We start from the raw sequence: 22,740 nt of genomic DNA, 5'->3' as shown, positions 1-22,740 counted from the left end.
GGGTTTAGAGGTTGCTTAAGCAGGGCAGGTCTCCAGTCACATGAGATTAAAGTGGCCTGTTTAGTGTGGTGGCTTGGTGTAGCACACACTGATATATGGATCTCATATGCAGCCTTTCTGGGTGATTAGAAAGCTACTAGTGCAGGCAAAAGTCTGTTTTTAAAAAAGCTCTACTGGTTATCTGAAAGGTGGGGCTTGGCAGTGCTTGGCTAATTCTCCATATTTCTCTCCTTTTTTTATTTTTACAACACACACACACTTTTCAGTGGTATAAAGTTTGTCCTGAATGTTCCCAATTTACTTTCCCCACCACTGTAAATAAGCCTTTTTCTTGCTGTGTTCCGTTTCTGTTCTCCTTGATATTAAGGTCAGAAAAGGTTAAAATCAGGTTTCAGCAAGGCAGGGGAGACGGGACTTTAGGAACACCACCACAATTTACATCCAGGGTAGCTAGCAGTAAATGGTGCCAGGCATTGGCAAGCCAGTAAAAATAAACATTGCTTTGGCCTCATCCACAGGTGTGTTTGGTGTTGTGATGGGGAGGTATGCTGAGGGCAGACAGTCCTCAATTAATCCCCAAATCAATACATGCTACCGTCATGAGGATACACTGAAGAACTATACAAAGGAGATGGAAGGATGACAGATACTTTTGACAAAGAATCTTTTGATGAAGAACCAGAAATCCTAGAAAGTGAAGTAAAAGCCACACTCAAAGCATTGAGAGAAACAAAACACCTGGAGTAGATGGAATCCCAACAAAGCTATTTCAAGCTACAGAAATGGAGTCCATCAGAATCTTAACAAGAAAATGTCAACAAACATGGAAAACAAAACAATGGCCCACAGATTGGAAACACTCAGTTTATATTCCAATCCCCCAAAAAAGGGATGCCCAAGGGTGTAGCAACTATCGGACAATCACATTAATTTCCCATGCAAGCAAAGTGATGCTCAAAATTCTACAGCAAAGACTCTTACCATATATGGAACGAGAAATGTCAGATGTTCAAGCTGGATTCAGAAAAGGAAGAGGCACCAGAGATCACATTGCAAATTTACGATGGCTAAGGGAACATACCAGAGAATTTCAAAAAAAATCAGCCTGTGTTTTATAGATTACAGCAAAGCTTTTGACTGTGTGGATCATGAAAAGCTATGGAGAATCTTAAAAGAAATGGGGATGCTACAACATCTGATTGTTCTGATGCGCAACCAGTACTCTGGACAAGAGGCTACTGTCAGAACAGAATATGGGGAAACAGAATGGTTTCCAATGGGCAAAGGTGTCAGACAAAGATGCATATTATCTCCCTATCTGTTCAACCTCTATGCACAGCATATCATAAGGAAAGCTGGATTAGATCTAGAAGAAGGTGGAGTGAAAATTGGTGGGAGGAACATTAACAATTTGAGATATGCAGATGATACCACATTACTAGCAGGAAATAGTGAAGACTTGAAATGACTACTTATGAAGGTTAAAGGAGAAAGCGCCAAAGACGGATTACAACTGAACATCAAGAAGACATAAATAATTACTAGAGATGGGCACTAATAGAAAAAAAAACATGATGTATTGTCCGGAAAATCCCGGAAAATCCACAACAACCAAAGAACATGATGTTTGTTGTTTGTTGCCAACCACCAACAGAGACTCACGAACAACTACGAACATGACCCTGTTCACAAACATGTTCGTGGTTGGCTGTTTGTGGGGGCCAGCAGGCTCTCCTTCAGCCATCATCCGAGTCAAGATCCCTACTGCAGCACTCCCAGAAACCTGACCTGAGCAGGCACCAGGAAAGGTACCAATAATAAATAATAGCTTGGCCCCAGAGCCTGGCAGCAGCCCTGGAACTTGAAGGGGTAGATCTCTATACCACCACACACAAAGAAAATTCAAGCTCCAATGCACTCTATCAAAATGCCAACAGCAACTCTCTCCCTTTCCACTGTCTGCAAACTAAGCCAGAGCTGGGAGCCCCCCTCCCCCCTGGTCTTTGCTCCCTTGTAACAAATTTGGAGCTCCACACTGGAAAGAAAGACCTGCCTATCAAGCTAAATTGGGCTTAGATTGGGGTTTCCAGGGCAACAGCAGGAGTTCAGACAGAGTTCAGACAATCCCTGCCTAAGTTGCCAACGGAATTGACTGCAGGTGCCAGACTGTCTGGCTTGACAAACAGCAATGAACGAGGCTTGCAACGACCACCTGTTCATTTAGAATGGGGCCTTGCAAAACAGCAGATTGGGCTGTTCGTGGCTTTTCTTTGTTTGCATTGCTGTTTGTGCCCATCTCTAGTAATGACTACCAAGGAATTACACAATTTTAAAGTTGACAATGAGGAAATTGAAGTTGTTCAAGATTATCTATTCCTTGGCTCAATCATCAACCAACAGGGGGACTGCAATGAAGAAATCAGAAGAAGATTAGGACTTGGAAGAGGAGCTGTGAGGGAGCTAGATAAGATCCTTAAAGATAAAGATGTCTCTCTGGGAACCAAGATCAAGATAATCCAAACTATGGTATTCCACACTGCTATGTATGGATGTGAAAGTTGGATGGTAAAGAAAGCTGAAAGGAAGAAAATTGATTAATTTGACATGTGGTGCTGGAGCAGTTTTGCAGATACCATGGACAGCCAAAAAGACAAATAAGTGGGTACTAGATCAAATCAAGCCTGAATTCTCCTTAGAAGCTAAAATGACAAGACTAAGGCTATCGTACTTTGGTCACATCATGAGAAGACAAATTTCTCTGGAAAAGTCAATAATGCTAGGAAAAGTGGCAGGCAGTAGGAAAAGAGGAAGACCTAAAACGAGGTGGCTTGACTCAATAAAAGAAGCCACATCCTCCAGTTTGCAGGATCTGAGCTAGTCTGTTAATGATAGGACGTTTTGGAGGTCTTTCATTCATAGGGTCACCATAGGTCAGAGACAAATTGATGGCACATAACACAACACACACACCGTCATGAGGATAGTGGCACTGGGCTGTGTGGAAGTTTTCCTACCTAAAACATTTTAGTGCCTGCTCCTGCCACCTCAAACCATCACAGAGACCAATTATGTTTTCCCTTACTGCCAAGCTTCATGAAATCGAAGGATTTTACATCAATCTCACTCTGCAAACTAGAAGAAACAATGGGTCAAATTCTGCATGAGTTTTCCTTATGCTACTTCAGATTACTTATAGAAGCAATATAATCAGAACTTGATCCATCCTAGGCCATCCTGATCCATCCCAATTTGCTTCTGAATCCAATTCAAGATGTTGGTATTGACCTTCAAAGCCCTATACAGTTTGGGACCAGTATATCTGAAGGACTGCCTTCTCCCATATGAATGTACCCGATCACTCCGGTTATCTTCAGAGACCCTTGTCTGGGTGCCCTGGCCACCTTAACTTAGATGGGTGGCAACCTGAGAAAGGGCCTCTTCAGTTGTGACACTGAAACTTTGGAACTCCCTTCACGGTAACATCTGTCTGTCTCCCTATATTGTTGTCTACCACCAGAGGATGAAGACTTTTTGTTTTGTTTGGCATACCAGAACAAAAGAGATCCCCACCCCACCCCGTGGTATATAGTCAACACCAGTATCAAAGTTGAAAAACTTATTTCTTAAACTGCAAAAGTGCTACAGTAGTATAGTTAATAAATATCAGTATCAAAAATATCATATAAACACAATAATAAATAGGTAACAAGAGTAATGACGACCAAGATACAAAGTATAACAATAAATAGGTTCCAGCTACAATCTCTGCTGGTTAGGCAGTAATCATACAGTGCAGCTGTTTTCTCCTACTGCAGATAACAATATTCTCAAGCAGAGGCTGCTTCCTGGATCTGAGGTGAGCAACAATTGTATACTCTTTTTCAGATGACCCCAGGTCCAGAAGAAGCTGCAACAATCACCCTGGCCCCAACGGGCTGCTAGCGGGTGGCCCTTTTTGCAGAGCTTCCTCAGGGGTTCCTCTAGCTGCAGTCTACTTGATAATGAGATATACAGTATGCAAAAGGACAGCCAGCTGGTGCCAGGGTGATTGTTGCAGCTTCTTCTGGACCTGGGGTCATTTGCAAAAAAGAAGGACTATTATATAGAGAGTATACAATTGTTACTTACCTGAGATTCAGGAAACAGCCTCAGCTTGAGAATACTGTTATCTGCAGTAGGAGAAAACAGCTGCCTAACCAGCAGAGATTGTAGCTGGAACGTATTTATTGTTATACTTTGTATCTTGATTATCATTACTCTTGTTACCTATTTATTATTGTGTTTATATGATATTTTTGATACTGGTATTTACTGACTATATCTGTAGCACTTTTGCACTTTAAGAAATAAGTTTTTCAAACTTGGTATTAGTGTTGACTATATACCATGGGGGGAATCCCTTTTGTTCTGGTGCTTAGTCCATGGTAGCTTCTCTTGTTTTGTTGTTTGGCATAGCCCCAGAAAACTCTTATTGACCTCCTCCCTGGTTCGTGTGTGTGTGTGTGTGTGCCTGTGCATGTTATATGTTTTTATTGTACTTATATATACATTCTAAATGTTATGTTAATGTTTTACATGTTTTACTATTTGCTGTTTACTGCCTTGAGGACCCTCTTTTAGGTGAAAAAGTAGAATATAAATATTTTAAATAAATAAACTTCCTCTGTGTTGAGAGACACAGCAATGGAAAGTGGCCTAACAGAAGGTACGAGGTTAACAGGCAGCAGGTCACTGCCCAGAGAATACTGAAGCAGAAGGTATGCATTAATATTTTTTTTTAAAATTGGTTGCACCATTTCAAGCAAGTCTGCTCCCGCTGCTCATTTGGCTTAGGGGAAGCCTTAGCACTGAATTAGGAGGCCTCTCATGAGGTCAAATAGACGGGGAGTCAACAAAGTGAAGTAACATTTGCTTAATCTCATCATTAGACTGCCATAAAAACAGATTTTTTAGCTTGCAGCACATATTAAAATAGAGTACCTGAAAATCTTTTGTTAACTCAATTGCTTTTACTTAAAGTTCCAATGGAAGTACCATACATTTTCTTCATATTCTTTTCCCTCCCTCGCCCATTGCCCCTTTTGACCTCGCAAAAGATTATTCCCTGGACCATGGAACATATGTGGATAAAGAACTGTGCAGACAGGAGAGTGCTGGTGAGGGGGGAAAACTGCCCCCTCTTCTTTCTTCTATCACTTGCCCTGAGGACACTGCAGCACAGTACCCTATCCCACACACATGCGCACCTCTTAAGGAATGAAAGTAGTCAGGTAAGTAGACCTGGGAGTATTGAGAGGGCACCTACAAGCTTACTGGATGGCAATAAAGGATTGTGTAGCTCTGGCTGTTCTTTGCATTTGCACTTATCTGAAATACTGTGATCATCTTGTACCACTTATTTCCAAATAAGCTGCAATCGATACTTTGAACATACAGATATTTATACTTCCCTACATTTTAAAAAATATTGTGTTGAAGATATCCAAGAGCTGCATTTGCTGCCTTCTGCAGGTTTTTTAGTTTATCCAGAGCAGAGAATAGGCCTAATCCTATCCATGAATATTGGTCACAGTAGTTGGACAGAACTATCATGTTCAGAGATAGTATTCTGATACAATGTGACAGGTCTGTTACCCATGTCCTGCTTGTTAGTTTCCCAGAAAAACAGAATGCCAGGTAAGATGATCCAGCAAGGCTTGTTAATATATTATAACTAGAACATCATTTTCTTGTAACAAAATTAGAATAGTTACAACATTGAAATATAAAGACAGTAGACAACGGTAGCTTACTCTACTATGGTATCTCGGTCCGCAATGTCTCCCAGAACCATTCGCTGTATTATGCTGTTGTGCTCTTCCTCGGAAAGATTTTTATATGAAACCAAAGGAATGTTGTACTTTGTTGCTGGTGATGGGTCAACTCCTTGTAGCCAAGGATGGTTTTCAATCTCTTCCAAGGATGCCCTTCGTTTTGGATCTCTTTGCAACATGCGTGTAATTAAACTAGAAAAAGGGAACTCTATAAGCATATTAGCATAATCATCCACTTATGGTGTACCCCCCAAAGCTTCTTTTCTCAGGATACATCCTGAGGTAATCCTAATTTAAGCTCCTCTTTTCTTGTCCTGGCAAAGTCAATACATTTCATTTAAGTAGTACTAAAGATCCAGCCATATTAGATGTGTAAGATAAATTAACAAATCTGCATTTTTATAGAGCTGTCGGGAACCAAATGGTGGCATATGTGGAGGGCAAATTAATAAACCTTTTCCCCTACCATTCTCCTGATTTAAGTAGCCTCACAGTAATGCTATTTGCCACACTAGGGGAGGAGAAAGGACATAGCTGAGAAGATATCTGCAAGTCTGGAGAGCCTAGCTAAATGAACATTTGTTTTGATTAGTCTCTCACTGCTCCTTTGGTGTTCCTTGCACACACACACTGCAAAAAGAAGCACAGGAGCAAATAAAGGACAAGACACTGAGTAAGGGGGGGATCAAAATAAAATGACCATGTGCAGGGAAGGGCTCCCTGGTGTTGGCACACTCATGCAAATATGCACTCTTTTGTTACCATCCATTCACAACAACAACAACATCATTCATTTTATATACTGCCCTTCAGGACAACTTAACACCCACTCAGAGCGGTTTACAAAGTATGTTGTTATTGTATTGTCGAAGGCTTTCACGGCCGGAGAACGATGGTTGTTGGGGGTTTTCCGGGCTGTATTGCCGTGGTCTTGGCATTGTAGTTCCTGACGTTTCGCCAGCAGCTGTGGCTGGCATCTTCAGAGGTATAGCACCAAAAGACAGAGATCTCTCAGTGTCACAGTGACACTGAGAGATCTCTGTCTTTTGGTGCTATACCTCTGAAGATGCCAGTCACAGCTGCTGGCGAAACGTCAGGAACTACAATGCCAAGACCACGGCAATACAGCCCGGAAAACCCCCAACAACCATCTATGTTATTATTATCCCCACAACAATAATCACCCTGTGAGGTGGGTGGGGCTGAGAGAGCTCCAGAGAGCTGTGACTAGCCCAAGGTCACCCAGCTGGCTTCAAGTGGAGGAGTGGGGAATCAACCCCAGCTCTCCAGATTAGAATCCCATTTCTCTTAACCACAGCACCAAACTAGCTCTCAGTATTTCATACTGAGTATTTCAAATCTCAGTATTTCATACTCAGAATTTGAAATCTCTACAAAACCAGTCGTGGAAACACAGTGTGACCAGCTCTGAATGTTCTAGTCATAAAAGTAATCAGAAATACAGTGAACACAAAACTGCAATTAAGAAGAAAATTAAATTTTTCATTTCAGATAGACTGCACAGGTTCCATTTAGCATATTTTGGTTTTAAGTTCTATACTCTGTCTTCTGTTATAACAAGAATTTTAAAAATATTCATACAAAATTAGTTATATAAAGAAAATGGCTCAATAAAAGAAAATCATTATGGCTATCCAGTTCCCAGCTCTTAAGAAATCTTTAAGCTGACAGGAAAAAGCAAGTTTGGATGGCAGGAAAAATCCTGGACTCTCTCTTAGCAATTACATTCTGACTTGAGCAACGGGAATTTATTTCATTTATTCGTGAAAGCAGATATGTGCAATTTCACTGCATATTCCCTATTAAGCTACCCACTCTGAACAAGCTCTCTCCTCTTCTACAGGCAGCTACTTAATGACTGGGCTCTGAAATGTTTAAAGAAAAGTAAACAAGCAAACACTTCCAAGAATGAGAATGGAGTCACTGGTAGCATGATTTTAAATTTCAGGGAATTCTATAAACTTTTACTTACTCTTTACATTCTTTTGACACACGAGATGGCACTGTGTATTTACAGTCCATGATCATTGTCAAAGTTTCACTGTCATTTGCTTCTTGGAATGGTGGTTGGCCACAAACCAACATGTAAAGTATAACTCCCAAGCTCCATATATCTGCAAGAAAAAAATTCCATTATTTTAAAGCTTACTGCAGCCAGCATAGAAGAGTTATTTTTACTCTAACAGTAAATTCAATATTTCTACTAACTTAGAATGGGAAAGTTAATGACACAAAAAATACAGGAAGGCATTTAAAGATTCTCCTATCCAACAACAGAATTCACCAGTGTGTCATTTTCTGAAGAGAAACATTAAAGGCAAAACTAGGGATCCCAGACCACTGGTGGGAGCAGGGGATCCCCTGCCCCTGCTCCCCACACTCCGCCCTCACTTACCTGAGCAGCGGGGGGGGGGGGCTGTGGAGTGTGGGAGCGCTCTTGCACTCTGCTGCACTCAAAACGGGCCCAATCCATGGCAAACCAGGCCCGTTTTCAGCAGCTGCAGAGTGCAGGAGTGCTCCTGCACTCCGCAGTGCTCAAAACGGGCCCGCTCTGCCGCGGATCAGGCCTGTTTTGAGGCGCTGTGGAGCGCAGGAACACTCCTGTGCTCCACAGCGCCCAAAACGGGCCCATTTTGGCATGGATTGGGCCCGTTTTTTAGCCGCTGCGGAGTGCAAGAACACTCCTGCGCTCCGCAGCACCTCAAAAACGGGCCCAATCCGCAGCAGAACAGCCCATTTCCAGTGTTGCAAAGCGCAGGAGTGTTCTTCAGCGCCCAAAAACGGGCCTGCCCAGGGGGCACACGATGATGTCACTCCTGAAGTGACATCATCACGCTTGGGGGGGGCGCTCTGCACGCGCACACTCCCCTCTCCCCAAAGGTAAGTGCCAGGTTTCTGTCCCTCACCGGGAGGTTGAGGGGGCCTGGTAACCCTAGGCAACATACATGTGGTAACTGCACTAACACATGCAAACACAGCAAGGATTCATCACATTTGCAGTGGGAAACTCTGGTTTATGAGACTGTCTGAATGCAGGACACCCACTAACTATGACTAGATCCATTATATAAGGATCTGAAGCTGGTTTATTAGCCACAGTTACTCTGCTATGGCTTTATGTGATAAGAGGACACAGACACCCTAAAATCCTGGTTGGTTCCCTAGCAACACTCTCACAGGGTACAATCATATCAAATCAAATGGAACCACTATTTGTCAAGGGAAACCAAGATCTGAGTAAAAGTCTATGAACTGATTCTCGGTTTTGCAAACTAAGGCTATATCCACATGAGGATTGACTCTGTGATAGCTTCAGTGAATGCAGAGGCATTCACATTGGCAACATTGCACTCACACAGTAGTTACGTGCAGTTTCATCAATTTTCTCTTCATTTTCCCCTGGAAAATGCTTTTTCAAAAAGCAGCAATTCCTATTGTGCTTTACCACAGTAATGTTGTAACAATCTCCAACATGCTAGTTCTATTGAAATCCTGGTTTTCAGGGTTTCTGTAGTCATTTTCATTGAATTGAAAAGAAGTAGACTTCTTAAAAAAGAATGAAAGCTAGGAATCCAGAGGAACTAGTAGATTGCCTCAATTACTAGTTTTTCAAAAGCTTTCTGGTGATGTGTATTGGGAAATTGTGGCCCTGTTGACTGAGGCACCTATGTGGGTCGGACCTTCTAAAATGTACACCTTCCTGTCCAGATGGATTGCTAATGCATTTGGACTGCATTCTTTACAGAAAGATAATAAACCAAGTTTAAGAAAGAACCTGCCAAGGAAAGGGAAAACCTGGAAAGTGAACAATGATAGGATGATATTGTGTGGCTTATCCGTGGCTTGTTCTCTGGCAACACTTTCCCAGAGAAGACAATGAAACTAGCCCTACTTATATATTATTTTAAATTCTGCTTTCTATAGTCAATCTGCAGGACCGTCTCTCCCCATATATTCCCTGGAGGACACGCCGATCAGGAGATAAACAGCTGTTGGTGGTCCCTGGCCCCAAGGAGGCCCGCTTAGCCTTGACCAGAGCCAGGGCCTTTTTGGTCCTGGCTCCCACCCGGTGGAATGCTCTGTCTACTGAGTCCAGGGCCCGGCAAGACCTACTATCTTTTTGCCGGGCCTGTAAGACAGAGCTGTTCCACCAGCCACATGGCTGAGGTCTGGGCATTTGCCGGCCTGAAACAACAAGGGGTGTATAAAACCTAACCCTCCCTGCGAAGGCTGTTTTAGTTTGTAAGGCTGACTGTATAACTAGAAATGTGTTTTTATTTTAAAGATGTTTTTAAATGTTTTATGGAAATGGAATTTTATTGTATTTTAATAGGTTGTAATCCACCTTGAGCTCAGTCACGCGGAGGGCAGAATAGAAATGTGAAATAAATAAATTAATTAATAATTGGGAAAAGGTTACAATTTTAGACTGTTTAAAGAAGCAGAAATGTACAAGAAAAGAAAAACAATAGGAGGAAATATAAACAATGTTGTGTTTGTCCCCACTGCCAACCATAAAATAAAAATTATGTAGTTTTTCCAAAACTACCTTCCATCATTCCCCTAATCCTAATTTTATGAATTCCTGACATTACAGGTTTTTTTCTTCTATATTTGTTATACAAAAAACAAAATCAACACATCATAAAAAACATGAACTAACATCAAGCTAAAAGTTACTGCTTGCAAAGATCAAATAATTTCTCTCTTTCAACACTGGAGCAAAATATTTTAAGAAAGAAAATCTAAATGACAGCAACAACTGGAAGAGTCACCATAATTTTAAATGGATAAATCTCACATTTTAGAATAGGTTTGAGTTCTTAAAGACCAGCACAGTATTAGTATAACATGCAATTGTGATTTAACATGTTTATTATCTCAAGTGTTTTTGATTAGCACCTGCTAACCTTCAATGCTTCTGGAAACATTGATTGAGAAAGGGTTGTTTAAGCAGGATTCTCAGAACCATGACAACCAGCAGTGTACATGCAACTTCCTTACATAACATCAAGACATTGCCATGGAAACCAAGCTACGTCACTAACTGCCCGTGCCATGCTTGTCTCAAATCCAGAGAGCACAGAGCACCAGGGCTTGTATTATATGTAGAAGTGCAAAAAAAAAATGTTATTCAATGGCTTCTCAAAAAAGAATGCCAATATAAAATGTGAACATTTAAAGTCTACAGTGAAAGACTACGTCATTCATAAATTGTTATTTGCTGGACCAAATCTTATAAAAGTTATCAGTCGGCTAGAATTTCCACTGTATTCCAAGATGACAGCATTGTAGCAGAAGCATTCCTTCTCAGTCCTTAAAACCAAAGATAGAAGGCATTCAAATAATCAAACACATTATTTTTTACTTCATTTAAACACTGGCCCTTCTCCCCAATGGGGACCCAAAGCATCTTGCATCATTCTCCTCTCCCCCATTTTATCCTCACAATGTTTCTGAGAAATAGGTTAGGCTAAGAGCGTGACTGGCCCAAGGCCACCCAGTGAGCTTCCACGGCAGACCAGGAATTTAACCTGGGTCTCTCAGGTTCTAGTCTGACACTAACCACTACCACTACTCCGCAATGGTTCTCCATCATCATCAGTGTTAATTACACCCATCAGCAGTATCTGTGAGCAGAAGCTGGTGGGTAATCTAGCAGTACAATTTTACTCAATCTTTTTTAGCTAGATAGTCTTTCAAAGAGTAACATACCTGCAAATAATCCAACAGAAGGAAATGAAAAATTCACAGAGGTTTTTGCAGGAAAGATCTGAAAACAAGATGGACAGCCAGGCTTCCTCTGATTCACAGACCTTTCCTGTAAATCTGCATGCATTTCTCCTGATTCCATAATTGTAGCAAATATTACTTTACAGAAGATAAAGACATACTGATACCAGCTGTAGTCAACAGCTAGTGTAATTTACATGTCAACCCAGTAATCCACTGTTAGGTTCTACTTGTAGATGCAGCACTCCAAACCCCAGGAAAACAAGTAATTCATTTACTTATTTTGCTATAATGTGCAGTAAAACAGGGTTAACATACCTGTAACTTATGTTCATCGAGTTCTTCTGTGCTGACACACATGGGACTGCGCAGGCGCAGGCCAGCCGCCGGAGAATTTTCTAGAGCTTCCATGGCTCCGAAGGGGCCGTTTGTCGCGCGCCTCAGCGACCGTTTTCCCACCCAAACGGTCACGTGATCCTCCAGCGACCAACGGCCCCTTCCCTCAGTTCTCCCTTGCCGCCGCTTGACCAACACACTTCAGCCATAACACCTTAAAAACACCAATTTCCGTTACAGCCATCACATTATTGTGCATTGGAGTTCACAGCGGGGTAGGAGGGAGGGTTGTGTGTCAGCACAGAAGAACTCGATGAACATAAGTTACAGGTATGTTAACCCTGTTTTCATCTTCGTTCTTCTGTGCCTCCACACATGGGAGTGTACCAAGCTTCACACAATAAGGAAGGCGGGGGTGAAGTCCAACACAATTTTATTAAGCAAACAAGATCAACAATAAATAGATATGCATATATACATCTATGTAAAAATACTGTGTAAGGACACATAAATACTCAATATTTACATATATACACACCCCCAGGTACATATATACACTTTCACTCAAGGGTACCCAACAGGTACGCCAAGAAAGTCATTCCAAAACTCCCTCAGGAAAAAAGGGAGTGTAAGACAGCCTTGGCCACAGATACATCCTGCTCCGCATTGACATCAATGGCGTAATGCCTGACAAAGGTGTCTGCAGAGGACCATGTGGCTGCTTTACAAATGTTAACCAGGGGCACCCCCCTGAGGAGTGCCGAAGAGGATGCTTGGGACCGTGTGGAGTGGGCTCTGACATGAAGCGGGCAAGCCACCCCTGCCAGGGAATAGGCCTTGCTAATGGCCGTCACAATCCACCTAGACAGGGTCTGTGAGGAAGCCCTGTTACCCTTGACCTTGGCCCCAAAACATACAAACAGGTGAGGACAGGTGCGGAATTCCTTTGTCCTATCCAGGTAATAGGCTAGGGCCCTCTTCAAGTCTAGGGAATGAAGGGCCCTTTCCCCCTTAGAGGAAGGTTGAGGAAAGAATGCAGGCAGTGAGATATCCTGCGAGAGGTGGAAGGCAGACACCACCTTGGGCAGGAACCCGAGGCAGGGACGCAGGACCACCTTGTTGGGATGAAACACAAGAAAGGGAGGGTCAGACCGCAGTGCAGACAGCTCACTGACCCTTCTGGCCGATGTGACGGCCACCAAGAATGCTACCTTGTAGGATAGCATATCCACGGGGCATGTAGCCATAGGTTCAAATGGAGGCAACATGAGACGTGAGAGCACCAAGGACAGTGACCACTGAGGCACTGGCGCCGACACAGGTGGGTAAAGATTGTACATGCCCTTAAGGAACTGGCGGGATTGTGGGTGAGAAAACACCGTAGCACCCTCAACTCGGGTGTGAGCAGCAGATATCGCTGCCAGGTGGACCTTGAGGGAGGACACCTTCAAGCCCAGGCCACGCAAGTGGCACAAATATTCGAACACAACCCCCAAGGGACTGCTGTCAGGCACCACTCCTTTAGCAAGTGCCCAAAGCTCAAACCTACGCCACTTGGCCGCATAAGCGCGCCTAGTGGATGGCCGACGAGCATTCAGGAGGACCCTCTGTACCTCGTCAGTAAAGCCTATCGGGGAGGAACGATCCGCCAAGCCGTTAGGTGCAGCTTCCTGGGATCGTGGTGGACTAGGCTCCCGCTTAGGAGAAGGTCTTGCCGGGGGGGCAGACTTACATATGTCCGTTGGGACATCCGCAGGAGCTTCGGGAACCAAACCTGCCGTGGCCAGAAGGGGGCCACTAGAATGCAGTCCGTCCCGTCCTCCTCTATCTTGCACAGGACCCTGGGAATCAAGGGGAACGGAGGAAACATGTAGTGTAAGCCCTGCGTCCACGTAAACTGGAAGGCATCCCCAATAGAGAGGGGGTCGCTCCCTGCCCTGGAACAGAACGTGTGGGCCTTGGTGGTCGCCGCAGTGGCGAACACGTCTATCACTGGATGACCCCACATCTGGAAGATCGGCCCAATGCACTCTCCTTTCAGTTCCCATTCGTGGTCCAGCAAAGGGACCCTGCTGAGGGCATCTGCCCGGGCATTGTCTGACCCAGCCACGTGTATAGCACGGAGCGACACGCCGTTCTTGATAGCCCACTGCCAAGTGAGTGTGGCTTCCCGGCACAGGGCCATGGACACTGTGCCCCCCTGCTGATTCACGTAGTACATGGCAGTCGTGTTGTCCGTCTGCACCAAGACCTGACGATTTCTCAGCAGTGCTGTAAGAGACACAAGTGCGAAACGAATGGCCCTTAGTTCAAGCACATTGATATGGAGGGTCTTTTCCCTGTCAGACCAGACATCTTGCACAGACACATCACCACAGTAAGCCCCCCATCCCATCAGAGAGGCATCAGTGGTAACCGTGATGTCATGGTGTTGATACCCAAAAGGGGTCCCTCTAAACAAGTTGTCATCAGACAGCCACCAGTCCAAGGAGGAGAGGATGACCCTCGGGATAGAGAATTCGAGGGACGGAGGGTGCAGCAGAGCATCGTACCTCCGCACAAACCAGTTCTGGAGAGGGCGCATACGCAGCCTAGCGAAAGGCACCACCGAGGTGGCCGCTGCCATATGCCCTAGTAAGCATTGGATAGTGCGCACAGACTGGAACCGGTTCCTTTTAAACATGGACGCTAGACCCCTTAGGGACCGAGCCCTCTCCAAGGGGAGCAGGGCCTTACCCTGCACAGAGTCCAACAGTGCACCAATGTAGGACACCTTGCAGTTGGGCACTAGCTTGGATTTCTCCAAGTTCACCAGGAGCCCCAGGCGTTGGCAAGTGCTAAGTACCAAGCCAATGTCCTGCACCAGCCTAGACTCCGATTCAGCCACGATGAGCCAGTCATCGAGGTACGGAAAGATGGTACAGCCCTCTTCCCGTAGGAAGGAAACCACAGGGGCCACACATTTAGTGAACACTCGCGGGGCAGTGGACAGGCCAAAGGGGAGCACCTTATACCGGAAAACCCTTTGCCGGTAAACAAAGCTCAGGTATTTCCTGTGCTCCTTACGTATGCCCACGTGAAAGTATGCGTCCTTTAAGTCAAGAACCGCAAACCAATCTCCCTGTTTCAGCAAGGCGATCACAGCCGCCAACGTAACCATTTTGAATTTGGTCACCTTGAGGAAGGCATTAAGGCCCCTCAGATCTAAAATGGGACGTAAGCCCCCATCCTTCTTAGGGACCAGGAAGAACCTAGAGAAGAAACCCTTTACAGAGTCCTCATAGGGCAATTCTTCCACAGCACCCTTGGCCAAGAGCGACGCGATCTCCGCATCCAGCTCGGCCATAGTGTTATTGACAGCTGTCAGGGGTGAACTGCATCTAGGCAGCTCAACAAACTCCAGCCCGTATCCCAGTTCAACAATAGTTAAGACCCATGAGTCAGATGTTATTGACTCCCACTCAGAGAGGAGTGGACTAAGTCTGTCCGAAAAGTTCGGGGATACGGCTGGCGTGACCCGTCAGTACTGCCTCCCGGCGCCCTGCTGATCTTTCTGCTGGGCCGGTTGTTGTGCCGGACGAGGCTTGAAGGGCCGACGCCTCCTCTGCTGTTGTGCGGGAGGGTAAGGCCGCTGCTGGTAAGCAGGATACTGTTGATAGCCCGGCCGCTGCTGTTGGTATCTGCCCTGGTAGTGGTAAGGGCCGGACCGGGGAGCGTACCGTGGCCTGGAGGAGGGCTTGTCCGCAGGAGCCAGCCCCAAGGACCGCGCCGTCTGCCTGTCCTCTTTTTTCTTTTTCAGGGTCTCGTCGGTCGATTTGGAGAACAGCGAGTCCCCTTCGAAGGGCATGCTCTCCACCCTGGAACGCACCTCCTGGGACAGGGCCGTAGACCGCAACCAGGAGTGGCGTCGGAGGACCACCGCCGAAGCCATTCCCCGAGCAGCAGTGTCGGCAGCGTGACTCCCAGCATTCATTTGCTGTTTTGACAGCCGGACAGCCTCTGTCTGCAACAGGGAGACGACAGCCTTCTGCTCAGGTGGGAGGTCTCGAGTGTAGGATGCCAACTTCTCCCAGAGGTACAATTGGTACCCTGCCATGATGGTCTGGTAGTTGGCAATCCTCAGACCCAGCGAAGCGACGATGTACTGGCGCCTGCCCATGGCATCCAGCTTCTTGCCCTCTTTATCGGCAGGCACCGAGGAGTGACCCGATCGTCGGGGGTTGAACTCCTCTGTGACCAAGGAGGAAGGTGGAGGGTGCTTCACCAACGCCGGCCAGGTGCCCTGCTTGATCTTGTAAAGCTGCTCGATGCGCTTGGATGTTGGAGGTTGATCACAGGGCACCTGCCACACCTTCTCCACTATCTCCTCAATACCCTCGAGCATGGGGAAGCCAACATACGCCGGATTGTCCCCGTAAATACGTTTGAGGAGCTTGTCCTTGGTCTGGGGAACTGCCGAAGAGATGTCCATCTCGAGAGCCTTGGCCATCCTAGCCATCTGGTCGGCGTAGATGCGGAGGTCCTCGAATGGCGAGTCCGCCGATGGCACTAGCTCCTCAGCTGGCGATGGTTCGGACCAGGACTCCGACTGGTAGCCGCCAAAGCTCTCCACATCCTCCTCATCGGAACCGAGCTGGGATTCCGGAACCTGGAGCGGAGGGGGAGCCCACGCCGACCTCGATGTCGAAGGCCTCGGTTCCGACACGGAGAAGCCCGCAGGTGCCCCCTCCCATTGGCAACGATATGGCGAGGGGAGGTAGGAAGCCTGTCGATGCCGGGACGCAGCGGATCGGATCGATCGGACACTGTCCCCGGAACCATGCCGCTCACGACCGACCGGAGGTGGAGACGGACGGGCAGGCGACGGACGGCTCCGACGAGGAGACGGGCTCGGTTCCAGCCTCGGCGACCGAAGGGGAAGTGATGGTCGGCTCCGACGGTGCGGGCTCGGTTCCGGCCCCGACGAGAATTCTGCGGGCACCGTCTCGAAGGCCATCGGATCCGGCACCGGAACGGAGATGTCTTCTGGCTCCGGAGAGCCCAGATGAGGGGAAGGCGTGTGAGGAAGCACGATGACCTCCTCCTGAGGAGCGGGACGCGGCGACCGATGGTGCTTGGTCTTTTTCTTCTTCTTCGGTGGTTCCGAAGAAGACCTCGGAACCGACGCGCTCCTCGCCTTCGAAGGGGACCTCGGCTTCGACCTCTTTGACTTTATCGGAATCGATCCGGTCGTCGGTTCCGATCGGGGACTCGGTACCAGGATCCTCGGTTCCGAAGCTGGTCTCGGATCCGACCTGGTAGATGACGCGCTACGGGGCGGCCGCACCGGTCCCTGCGCTGGAGAGGCCGCTCTCGACGCCGAGGTACTCGGGGGACGCGGTTTCGACCCCGACCTCGCGGAGGCCACTGAGCCAGCTCTTGAATGCCGTTCGGCAGAGGGGCTAGGGCCGGCCTTAGGGGAGGGCAACGGAGCGCCTCCGGACATGACCTTCTGCCACAGGGAGGAGTTCAGTCGGGCCTTGCGCTCCTGTCGGGCCTTGCTGGTGAAGCCCTGGCAAATCTTACAGGCCGACACATTATGGGTCTCCCCCAAACAAAACAGGCACAGTTCATGGCCATCGGTCTTGGCCATTTTCGTGTGGCATTGGAGGCAATGCTTGAAGAGAGCCTTTGAGGCCATCTTCAGGGGCACGCGAAGGGAAGGTCAAAAACAGTCCGAGTCAAATTACCGAGTCCACAACAAAGTCCAAAACGAGATCCGAAGAGTAGTCGAGGTCACGAAGTCCGAAGTCAAAAGCCAAGCAATCAGTCAGAATAAAGCACGAAGCACAAAAAAGCACAGAGCAACGAAGCTCACGTTCTCTCCAAGCGGCGGCAAGAAGAGAACTGAGGGAAGGGGCCGTTGGTCGCTGGAGGATCACGTGACCGTTTGGGCGGGAAAACGGTCGCTGAGGCGCGCAACAAACGGCCCCTTCGGAGCCATGGAAGCTCTAGAAAATTCTCCGGCGGCTGGCCTGCGCCTGCGCAGTCCCATGTGTGGAGGCACAGAAGAACGAAGATGAACATGCTATGACATAATCCCCACTCATTTCCCTACTGTGAAGCAGGTATTCCCTCCAAAACATCAATGTTGCTTTGTGTGGTTGGACAGCCTCTGGTAGCGAGCCACTGGATGTTATTTAAAGGTATTTTTGTCCCACACTTTAAGCTTATGTATTTATGGCTTATATCCCAGCCTAAATATTTGGTAGGTGAGAAGCAAGAACTCACATCTTCTTCAAATGAAATGGCACTAGAGACTGAGTAAAGTTCAAAAAGAAGCAGTAGGTTTATTAAACAGGCAGGGTTGGTATATAGGTAGGCAGGGAAAGTAACGCTGAGTTAAACTTTGATTGTAGAACAGAATACTTCACAAGCATTAGGCGCAATAATCTTCTTACAGCTTAGTTTCAGTAGTCACAGATCTTAGAAAGTGTGAGGTTGTTAGCTTCAGAGTTAGGTTACTTTAACAAGGTTCTTCATAGATTTCACTTTACAGCTTAGGTCTCTTGACTTCAACACAGCACTCTTTACCCTTTACATCAGACCCAGGATCCTCCTCAGAGCCAACCCTTCCCTTTTAGACTCTGGGAAGGAATTATTCTTCTCCGAAAGACATAACCCTGATCGTTGGCTGAAGGGGAGTCTCCCTTCACTACCCACTTCCTCTGCCAACAACACTCCCCCCCCAGTTCTATCTTGTCTGTGTAAATTAGTGCTGGCTTTCACATTTAAGTATTTTAACGAAGAGTTTTCTTTAAATCTAAAGCTGTCCCAGTTAGGGCAAACTTTTCCTTTTTCTTCCCACAGAGGATTATTAGTCTATCCCTCCTTGTCAGACTCCAAACTTCAACTCCTTCAACAATTCTGTCAGCCCTAATTGTTACCTTCTCATTGGTCAATCACAGGGGGGGGGGAGCAGCCTGTCAATCATTCTCCCTTCGGGCAGTTTTTTTAAAAATAAACTGCCAGCACTGGTTATTTAAAGCTCTATTGTCAAAGTATATATTTTTTCACTTTTAGTTTAGCCTCAACGTCTACCACCAACCTTTGCTCATATTAGTAATGTTACAGAACTATTTCTTCCATACGGTGTGAGTTTCACTACATGACCCTTTTAAGCACAAATAAGTTACATTTTCACTTCGTAAGATAACTTTATTCATCATTTTTATGTCTGACAGCATTTGCTGCCCAATGAATCCCAAGCATCTTTTCACATAACATCAACAATGAAGAAGAACAAAGACAAGTCTGAACTATATTGAGATGCAATAAATAAATGAGAATGAGCCTGCTTTGTACTAGGCCTGGTCAATACATTTTCCTCCATAGTTTAAATCCTGATTTTGAACCTACTTCTGGGCAAAAAAAGAGTCTTAACCGCCTCCAAAACATGAAACAACAAAAACTGTGGACAGTTAGCTCAAAGAGTTTCTTCAATTTCTTCAATCAACAAGTCTTCATTCTTAGCTCTATGGCTAAGGAGCGGAGGAAAGGAACACATGAGCCTAATAAACTAGGTTTGTTCTCAGTATGAACAAATTAGAAAGAGTTGTGACATCAAGTCTGTCTCAACAATTGTTGTACTTTTAGGCAATCTCTCTTTCCACACACTACCATCTCAACTGTTCTTCATTTTCTTACTGAGTTCTCATTCTTTCCTGCCCCTTCTTCTTCCGGTTTGGAAAATGACTACTGCAGCAGGGGTTTTCCTGTCTAAACTATTGCTGCAGAATGCCTGGACTATGAGCAGATACTATGTTACTGATGACAGTACAGGTACAAACTAGGAAACAAGCAACACAAGAAAAAAACCAGAAAAAAAAACCAAGACATCAAATGCGACACTAACAGGAAACACAACTTCTATGGATAGTAGTATGGCTGTACATAGAAGCAAGTTTCTAAAGAGTTCATTCTTTCCTTTGCTGCCAAAACAGAATTTGGCTAGTAGTTGTCCCAACAAGAATTTATACAGTTTCATTTGGGCAATTTCTGTATACATCAGAAGTTTCACAGCATACTGATGCTCATCCATTTCATCTACAGAAAGTAAGTTTGCTGCTGTACTTAGTATAACTGATCTCTCACACACACATCCCATTGTTGCATTCTCAATTCTGGTGGTCCTGTAGCTACTATTAAAAGTATACAAAGATGAGAGATTCAATCACGGATCTTCAACAACTCATCTGGTTTGAGTCTTGGAGGATTAGTCAACTAATGCACACATCATAAATTATACAGGTAAAATCACATTCTCCCTTTATGATTAATACAAATGCTAGGCCTTGCAAATGACTCAAACTTTTTTTTAACTCTTTGAAGTAAGATAGTAATATCTCCAGTCAGCTGGAGACATTTCTATTCACAGGCATCATTTTGTGGACAAAAAAGAGCCACCCCATACTCACTTGACCAGGAGCTTCAACATATATGTGCCATGAGGATCCTGCACACTGATGGACTAAGATGTTAGACTATGACTGGGGAGACCTGAATTCAAATCACCAGAAAGTCATGAAGTTCTTTGGGTGACTTGGGCCACTACCTCTAGAATATTTTACTAGTCTTCAGCCAGTGGCCCCAAAAACTGGATTTAGGAGAACAAGACAGAAGTTTAACCAGCAGGATCTCTCTTGGGAAAAGTAAAAATAATGCTGTTTAAGTCTGCTCATGAACTGGAAAATTCCTTGATAAATCTTCTTAACTCAGTAGTAAGAAAAACTTCCAATTTATCAAGCAATTTCCTTACACAGTGTTGGATGAGTATTACATAACCCACATATCTAAGGTTTTATGCTTATGGGAATAAGCTGTGGCATACACAATCCTCCACTTGCTTGAGAACAAATTTTTGCTTAGATTTCTTTATCCTACTTGAGAGATTATGTAAAAAGTCCAACAGATGACAGAAAATATATTACTTATACACCAGGTGGTGCTGGTTTGGCAAGGCTGATGTTTCAGAAGGGATTGTGATGCCCACTGTTAATGGGGTAAGCTTTTTCTTGTACTAATTCAGTTAAAAGCTTGGGAAATCTATTCGAAGAGCTTTATTGTCAGTATATCATGCAAGAGTGCTTCTTTACAACTACATCCAGACTCAGCATGAAAATTTTCACTGAGTCCCACCTGATAAAACTATGATGATCCATGTCACTGCAACCTCAAACCTAGCCTACTATATTGCCCTTTATGTAGGGTTGCTACTGAAGCAGTGATGTGGGGCAGAAAATTTTCCAATGCTATATTATTACGTCAAAAATCTTTTGCTCCACATATGTAAATGTAGTGTGTTTATAGATTTCAGGGCTGTTTTCAGGGATGCAACTCAATCATTTTAGATGGGCTAAATATGGAATATAAAGCAAGGGCAAACCTCAGGTCTTTTACATTTTCCAAGCTTCTACATGGTATATTTGCCTTCTTTTCATGACATTATTTAAACTTTGCTAACATTATTTAGCTAATTTATTTAAATATGAATCTGGATTTTCCTGGAAAACCCACATCACTGCCCTACAGACAATATGGAAAATTCAAACCAACCAAAATGCACTGGCTCAATAGTTATTGGGAGTCAGTCAAATATTATTCTGCTGGTGTTGTGTTTTTATGATTGCTTTTTAAACTTTGATGTACATCACTTTGAGCCTATTTCTGAAAAAAGTTTTAAAGTTTTAAACAAAATAAATCATACTGTGGCTATTGTCAAGAACACTATTGATTGTAAACTAGACAAATGTATGCTGTTTTATTCAGTATAATGGATTCTTATGCTGTTTTATTTGTTTAAGTCAAATAATTTTGTATATCTTATGACAAATATATGCTCTAATTTTCTAATAATATTTACCATTATTTCCATCCTGAAAAAATATTTTTTTTGCAATGACATCTAAAAGGTATAATCTAAGTTCTTAACCCTTGTACCATCTAGTAATAACAAAAACCAAAGTTAAAATATGTCCACCACATCTAGTATTAACATTAGTAGACCTTGTGTAAACTACTGTTATTATATGGGGAAACTATGTGAAGAGCACTTTACAGGCTTTAGATTCTATCTAGGCTTACCATTTGCCTACTTCAGAAGGGCAACCTCTGGTGGATGGGCCCTCCAATCTGCTCTTGGTTCTTGGCCACCAAGAGAAATGTGGGGACAGAAATGATGAGCGACATGTCACCATCGCTTCTGGGTGAAACCCAAAAAATCGAAGGTATGGAAGAGTCCAAACCATCCTCTGATGTGCTGCTGTCACATCCAGGATTTCACCTAGAAGTGACAGCAGCACATTGTACAACATTACTTACTTATAAAATTTGTACTCCACCTTTCTGCCATCATCAGGGCCACCAAGGCAGCCAACAGACTAAACATATATGTAATAAGCATTAGCCTTAAAAACTATTAAAATCAAACAAAAACCAATATTTAATACAACTAAAACAAAACTAAAATACACGTACAAAACCAGAACAACAACTATTAAAACACAGGGCAGTTAAGAGGGAACACTGAAAGAATGCCAGACAAAACAAAGACGTCTTCACTCACTGGCGGAAGATGGCAACAGAAGGAAAGAGGCGCCTTGCCCCACCTTCTAAGTTCCTGGGAATGCCAACCAACAGCCAAGCATCCCTAATTCTACCTTCTGACCTTTCACAAAGATGGACTATGAATGAAGAACAGATGTTTTAGCATGCCATTTTGACAAAAAGAAACTTTCCTGAGTAGTTCTGGATGAATCAAGCCATTTGTCAATAGTAATTTATCACTAGGTGTGCACAA

The 22,740-nt window shown here is 44.7% G+C and overlaps 1 protein-coding gene across 1 annotated transcript in view; it reads right to left on the bottom strand.

Moving 5' to 3' along the window:
* Window positions 1–22,740, bottom strand: part of SNRK (SNF related kinase) — a 44,027-nt gene that overhangs the window by 8,967 nt on the left and 12,320 nt on the right. Inside the window, exons 4-5 of the mRNA XM_054990740.1 lie at window positions 7,807–7,948; window positions 5,793–6,005 (exon numbers count right to left, since the gene is read on the bottom strand). Coding sequence (XP_054846715.1) covers window positions 5,793–6,005; window positions 7,807–7,948 — 355 coding nt within the window. The remainder of the gene's footprint in view (window positions 1–5,792; window positions 6,006–7,806; window positions 7,949–22,740) is intronic.

The sequence above is a fragment of the Eublepharis macularius genome, chromosome 11 (assembly GCF_028583425.1).
Source record: "Eublepharis macularius isolate TG4126 chromosome 11, MPM_Emac_v1.0, whole genome shotgun sequence".
Taxonomy (NCBI): Eukaryota; Metazoa; Chordata; class Lepidosauria; order Squamata; family Eublepharidae; genus Eublepharis; species Eublepharis macularius.
This window is presented reverse-complemented; position numbering and strand designations above follow the sequence as displayed.